This window comes from Aptenodytes forsteri, unplaced genomic scaffold (assembly GCF_000699145.1).
Source record: "Aptenodytes forsteri isolate BGI_AS27 unplaced genomic scaffold, ASM69914v1 Scaffold155, whole genome shotgun sequence".
Classification (NCBI taxonomy): domain Eukaryota; kingdom Metazoa; phylum Chordata; class Aves; order Sphenisciformes; family Spheniscidae; genus Aptenodytes; species Aptenodytes forsteri.
The window spans coordinates 4,035,077-4,042,369 of record NW_008794446.1 but is presented as its reverse complement, the minus strand read 5'-3'; the positions used below and the strand labels follow the sequence as shown (position 1 = coordinate 4,042,369).

Sequence of the window (7,293 nt, the reverse complement as noted above, 5' to 3'; positions counted from 1 at the left end):
ACACCCACCTCGCTACAACCTCCTTTCAGGTAGTTGTAGAGAGCGATGAGGTCTCCCCTCAGCCTCCTTTTCTCCAGGCTGAACAACCCCAGTTCCCTCAGCTGCTCCTCATAAGACTTGTTCTCCAGACCCCTCACCAGCCTCGTTGCCCTTCTCTGGACACGCTCCAGCACATGTTTTTCTGTGTCACTCTTTTGCTCTGTAAAGGAGATCTACCCATACAAAGGATGGTCTGGAGTACTAATACAGCCATCCTTCATGGTCCCTAGAGTTGGTGGTAATGTTGTGTTCTGCCAGTCAAGGCTGCTGAAGGGAATTGTTAAATCCATAACCCTGACTTTGTTATTTTAGTGAGTATACGTTCTTTGGAATAGTGTTTCCTTTCATCTAGTAAAAGTGGAGTTGTAATTATTTTGCAACATGGCTGTGATTTCCATCTGCAGACTTTCTGCAATTCCTGAATATTTGCCAGTCTTTGCTTTTAATAAATTAAGACCATTAGTGTAATTTAAATGTCTACAAAATATGTGACATATGTATGGTTCTAAAACCAATTTTGAGTGTAATCTTGCAAAACATTACATTCTGTTTAATACACATCTTGCTTATTTTTTTTCTAATAATTGCTTTGCTTGGAATAAGAACATCTGTCATTTCAGTTATAGTTTTACATTCTTAGCATTTACATTCAAACTTTTCACCTATCTTTAATTTTCCCTCCATACTGTCTCTTTTCAGTTCTGTAGTGAACTTACCAGCAACTTGATAATTGATTAAAACCATCAGTTTGAATCGAGGTTTCTCTGAATGACAACATATAGCAGAGGGGGAATAATGTAGATTTAAACTATCCAAGTAATTTTAATTAATGGTCAAAAAAGAAATCCTAAGTTTATTTCTTTGATTCTAAGTTGGATTTAGCAAAATATTTCAAGAAAACATTTGCCATAAGATTTTGCTGGCAGAAGAATGACATTTTGCAAGAACAAATAAACTTGAAGGAAAACTTGCATTTCCAACCAAAATATCACCATCACTTTTTTCCTAGTACTATCAGAGCCAAAACATGCTTTAGTTTCTGTCACCAGCATGAACTGTCCTTGAAAATTTGTTATGCCATTGCAACAGAACAAGTGTTGAACAGAGTATAAGGGAATGGTCTATCAAAAATGGAGACACAATTTGTGAGTGGTGATTACTGATGGAAAATTCCTACTCTCTCTCTTGGCACAGAAGTCACTGAGGATTATGGGAAGAGATACCACAGTATGAGTTACCAGCAGTTATAGAGAACAATTTGAAACAGTACAGTTTTGTTTAAAGTACATGGAAGACTGTATCAGTAGGAAATAGAAAATAGCTGACCTTACAAAAATACAAGTTAAAAAGGAGAATTGTAGTATTTTCTGATTTTTTTTTGTCTAGTTTTAGACCTTAAGCTCATTTCTAAGTACATTTAATGCACTTTTCATGCGTTAGTAAAATAATGCATGTAATAGCATGTCTTTATTTTGTCATAAGCATTTTTTTCTATACAAAGCTCCTGTAGTTTTGCTGAAATGCTGTACAGGAGTAATAAAGGCCAAGTTTTCTCTGTGAACTGGGTTAAATGGATTAAACTTTCTCAAGCTTTTTATTTAGCCATACCTGAGACTTTCAGATAAGTAGAAGCTATAATTGAGTGAAAGATTTCTGCAGGCTCTAAAGTATAGTTAATTGCATCTTTTTTTCTAAGTTCAACATAAGATATAAAAACATTTAACTTTTGTTTTTGCTAATATTACAATTGATTCCAGCTCCAATAAGGTTTTAAGTTGACACAAAATAAAATCATTGAAAGAAAATGCAGGCAAACCTTGATAAAGACCAGATGAAATTGTGGTGGTATTCAGTTAGACTCACACACACATTGTATTAATAATAATAAAAAGAAGTTCAAAACCGTGATCTTATTTCATAAGGATTTTTTTAAAATTGATTTTATCAGCCTACGTTAGATTTCTTCAAAATAGAAATTCACACTGACTAGTTCAGCATGGTGACTTTGAGGTTTTGAACCCATGACTTCATTAATGCCACAGGCGTGACTAAAATAGTGTAGTTGAAATTAATCTTTTTTTAGACATTAATAAGTCATAGTGAAAAGAAATAATTAGCATATCTTTGGGCCAACAGAAGAACATTGAAAAAGAAGTCAAGGAAACCAGAGCATTTCAAGATAATTGCCAGGCATACATCATTTACTCCAGATTAGCTAAGGTCATGCACTTGATGCTCCCAGTTTTTGCATCCATATATGTGGCCATTGTTGCCATCAAATTGCTGAATTTTGATGGCTATATTTAATGGACTGAGAATAGACCATGAAGAAAAGTACTAAGAACAGCAAATATAAAAAGCACGTACTCCATTCAGTTAATCAATGACCTTTTAAACCTTGCTGTATGCAGGAAATATCCACTTGTATTTTAGTAATTACATTAGCTTCCTTAATGGCATTTGATACAGATGGTATAGGAAGAACTTATCTGCAGCTGAAGAATGCAGGCAACAGTTTTAGTTTGAATTGCAAATACTTTTTCTCATTGGAGTTAAGTGGGGGGAAAGAGAACTGAAAATAAATTTGTGTGCTCTCCTCAGTCAGAGAAGCCATTATTTTTCAAAGCTTGTTATCATTTTTGTTTCTCATTATATTAAAACTAATAGAATTTTGCACATTCTAAAAATCTCTGTGAAATCCTGCAAAACTATGAAGAGGAAGAATAAATACAGTTGTTAGTGTATTTGGGGCTTAGGGAATTGATCTTTATTCTGATTCATGCTACAAATTCTATTTTTGGTTTTGTGAAGATACCTGAACCAGTTTGTGCCTTCTCTTCACTGTTTGCTGAAGGAAATTATTTTAGTGTCTGTACCAAGCCAAAAGCAGTGAGGCAATTCACACAAGCTGAAATTCCTGGAACAGAGGATCACACAAATTTAAAAACCAAAAGATTATTAATATGATCTTTTTTCTGGTCTATGGAGGATAAGTTCAGCAGGACGGGGATGATGATTCTTCCTTAACTTCTCCTACAGCTTTTGATTATGTGGGATCTTCATAAACCAGAGATTGCATTCTGACAGTTTTTCCTAATAAGCAGAAATGGTTCTGTCCTCCATTAGGTCTGATCTGTTTTTATCATTCTCTACTATTGACTCCACAACAGCTCTAACGGTAAACTCTGAAGATTAATTGTGTTTTGCGTAACAGGAAAAAAATCTTTAGTTATTTCAAATCTTTCCTGGTTAATCAGGAATAAGCAAAAATGGGAAGAAGCACAAGGGACACAAAAATAGAGCCCTTGGCAGCTAGGAAGGAGGAAATGGAACGTATAATGGAGGGCATACACATTCCCTCACACGACTTGAGTGGAAGGAGTCCCTGAAGTGGGAGTAGGAGGCTGATAAGCAAGAAACTTACAACGTGAAATGGTGGCCCTGCTATGAATGTTTCACACTTCTGTATTCTGCTTTACTTCAAGGAATATGTGGTATGAATACTTAAAGTGAATAGAAAGTATTTCTGTTTCTATTTCCTCCTTCCTACCCATCAAGATGCATGGGATTCCCCATTTTCTGTTATGGCTACTCCTGTTTTTGCTTATTTATAACTCGTGCTGCACACTTAATTTCTGCTGTAGACAGAGCTCTCTGCAAAGGGTATTTCTTGCATCCATCTTTGACACTGTGAGCTTCTTTTATGAGGCTTTCCTATCTCCCTCTGTATTTTCACATGTCTCTGAGATAGTTATTTGTTTCTTTTTGACATGAAAACCAGCCTCTTAGAAGATCAAGTTTTGAATACTGCTGGTTATGAGAGGTATTTATGGCTAATATCAGTGGTTGTTTCATCAGCAGGCAACTACAGAGCTGGGTACAACTAATGGGTGTGCTGATGTGCTAACCAGATGTCAGTTCTGTATCCTCCTCTTTCTTTCTCTTAATTTCACCAAAATCAGTTCGATTCTCCTTTCCGATGCTAGAATGCTACATCCAAACTTGCAGTTGATTAGATGTGATACATAAAAAGTTACCAAGTGATGTCCATACAAATAGAAAAAAGACATCGGTTTCAGGTCAGATGATCATTTTACTCAAGCCAAATCATCAGGCTTTTAAAAATTATAGTATATACAAATTAATATTATTGTAAACAGAAAATTTTGCACTAAGGTAATTATCACTTCCTTCAAACAGAGAGTCCTGTTTTATTATATATACAGCATTTGTGTCGTTAAGACTCATCGTTGTTATCTGGATGATAATCATGAGTACTTATCCTAGCCTTGTGCCATTTGAGGCATGTTTATTTTGATCCATGCTCCAAACTTTCTTTCATATGATTTGAAGCTACATAGGTGGCATAAGTATCACCAACTGTCTTTGAAAGTTGAAAAGTTCTAATTTATATGAATTAGGCCAGGAAATATTCATTATGTGTTTCTCTTGAAAGTGTATATTTTGCATATATTTTGCATTGATTTTTTTATTCTTTTTGGAAACCTGGTGAAATTACAAAGAAATTAATGCTGATGCATAAACATTTGTTATATAATTTAATTAGTTTATTTTTTCGTAACTGTGTATGATGGAGACATTTGTTCTTTTGATGTAAAATCAGAAGGTAAAGACATGTACAAATTTAGAAGACTGTAGCATGGGAACATGTTTCTAAGAGCATTATTTTGACTCGATCATATTTTAATACACCTGAGGTCTGATTTTGAAAGAAGCTAAGTGAGCGTGTGACAGAAAAGATTTTTTTTTTTTTAGTTTTACAGAATATGAGGTGGATTCCTAATAAACCAGAGAACATTCTATGATAAAATATTTCATACGTCTGTGCTACCTGCGTTGGCTTAACTGTAGAGTTCAGTCTTCTGTTTGGATTTTCTTTGTCAGCTTTCAAACAGTGGAGGTAGCCTGCAGGTGATAAGTATCCCATTAATCTTTCTGATCCTCTAGCACTTGAGCGTGAGAATAGCTGATCAATTACAGCAATTGTCTCCCTAAATGAGCTTTGCACATCTGCCTCTTATTTCATTAGTTAACTGTTTGCCCATATATCTGATAGAATGGAATCCTAGTGGCTTCTTACAGCTTGTTCTGTGTTACTGTACAATAAGGATGGGGTTGTTAGCAAAATGGGCACAAAAGGGTATTTATCCACTACCTGCAATAAATATACGTGCTATTGTGTAGGAGTGCTTTTGTCTCTAATCGCTGTTTGTAGAAACCTACTTAAAGCATATCAGTTTGCTTTTCAGCTTCCTATTTAGTCCTTAGCTGTAAGCTTTATATTTGTGTATTTATCATTTTTGTAACACAACAAAAGTGTTTCCATGCCCTAAACCAACATATGAATGCGTTGCCTATATGATTGTAGATAACAGAAGCTACCATATATAGTTAACAGTAGAAGTGTAATTTCCTCCTTGTCTCTTTGCGATGCATCTTTTAAATACTTAGATATGATATCCTTCTCTCAGGCAGTAATTTTGCATTTCCAAAGCTGCAAACAAGTATTTACAATAGTGGCAATGTTATTAGGTATTAATTATTCAAATTAAGTACAAAACAATGAGTAACAATTGCACTGCATAATTCAAAGTTTATTTTAAGAAACACGGACTACAAATTATGGGTTATAATTTTAATAAAAATAAGATTTCACATTAATGCCTCTTTCATTAATATTCAAGCTTTCAATTACAGGAAAATCAATTCCCAGATGAAAATGAAAATAATTTCTAAGCAGAGGCCTTATTCTCTACCTGTTAATATCTGATCAGGTTATTCTTAAGACTTTACAGGATAAATGATGACCTGAGCTAAATGCCAGAAAGACTTAATTAAAAAACTTTCTGTCCTGAACCTGGTATAGATTATTCCAGGTGATGCTTTGATGCTTTCTGCACATTTAAGTATGTTTGAATCTGAAATTCTCAGATAATTGTGCTTGAAACTTGTTTCAGTGAATTTGAGTGATAAAAAGATACAGCACAGATATTTTATGGAATTTCTGAAACCATGGAGCTATAATGACTAAATAGCACCAATATTTTAAATTCATTTTTGACTATTTATTGCAGGTCTGGTTTGTATGAAGTCGAGTACTTCAGTGGTTGAACTTGTTATGCTGCTTTGTTCACAGGTAAGACAGACATTCTCTGGTTTTAATTGTATTAGTTTCTCTCCATAGTGCTGGATTATTGCCAGCCTAAGAATTGTATCTTGCTGTTTGTTTCATTCTTCCATTTCAGTGTAAGAAAATACAAATTAATCTCTTCTAATAACATGTAAGCTGTAGATTTTTTTTTTTTCTATATTCCATAGTGTTGCTATATTCACAGGGTGTACAACGTATATTTGCATTTGTTTTGAAAAGTGTATGGATGTACATTATGCACTTTTTCTGTGCATGAACTCTCTTTCAAGCCAGTTCTTATTTAGAATACGTAAAGCGGATACTGTTTTCATAATTTTATGTTAAAATCTGTATTAGTAATTTTTTAAAACCTTACTTTGTGGTGACTTTATTACTTTTGGTATACCTGACATAACTTATTGCATATTTTATATAGCTGTCAGTATATAAAAAGCAGAGGAACATGGTTTAGATAGTCCTCAGGAACTGGCAGAAGCAGAATAAAATATTCAAAACTAAAATAATTCCTCAAACTGTTTGGATTGTTAGAATCTCAATTTTAATTTTGTTTGTTTTGTCAGAAGTGTTATTGGCTAAATTCATAGATATAGCCTTTTACTTTAGCCTGCCAGTAATAAGTTACCAACAAACTTTTTAGAATTTTGCTCGTTTTGTAAAATATAAAAAAAATATAATGGCCTAACAGTTCCAAATAACTTCACAAGTTTTTTCACTTCTCTAAAGACTTATTAACAGTGTTTCATTTACCAAGTTCCCCACAGATTTATAATACAAGTTAAACTCAAATCAAGTTAATATATAAAATGCCCAGGTTAACTTGTTCTATTATTACCAAGGAAAATTACTTGTTTGTAGTTTTACTTGAGCATTCACTGCTGCACATTAAGAACATGCACGAAAAATGAACTGAAAACAAATTAGTTTCTAGGGGTAATTGAAATGAAAATCTATTTTTGAGGAATCTATCTGAAAATAATTAACATTTACAACTGATTTTGGGGGAGGGGATTCCAACTTACCTGCTGTTTGCCAGTCCATAGGTTGCATTTCTTCAAACTTGTGTCATAAGGAAATCATTAAAT

General features: G+C 33.8%; 1 protein-coding gene across 1 annotated transcript in view; it reads left to right on the top strand.

Moving 5' to 3' along the window:
* Positions 1-7,293, top strand: part of NBEA (neurobeachin) — a 437,354-nt gene that overhangs the window by 156,606 nt on the left and 273,455 nt on the right. Inside the window, exon 34 of the mRNA XM_009290267.2 lies at positions 6,135-6,196. Coding sequence (XP_009288542.1) covers positions 6,135-6,196 — 62 coding nt within the window. The remainder of the gene's footprint in view (positions 1-6,134; positions 6,197-7,293) is intronic.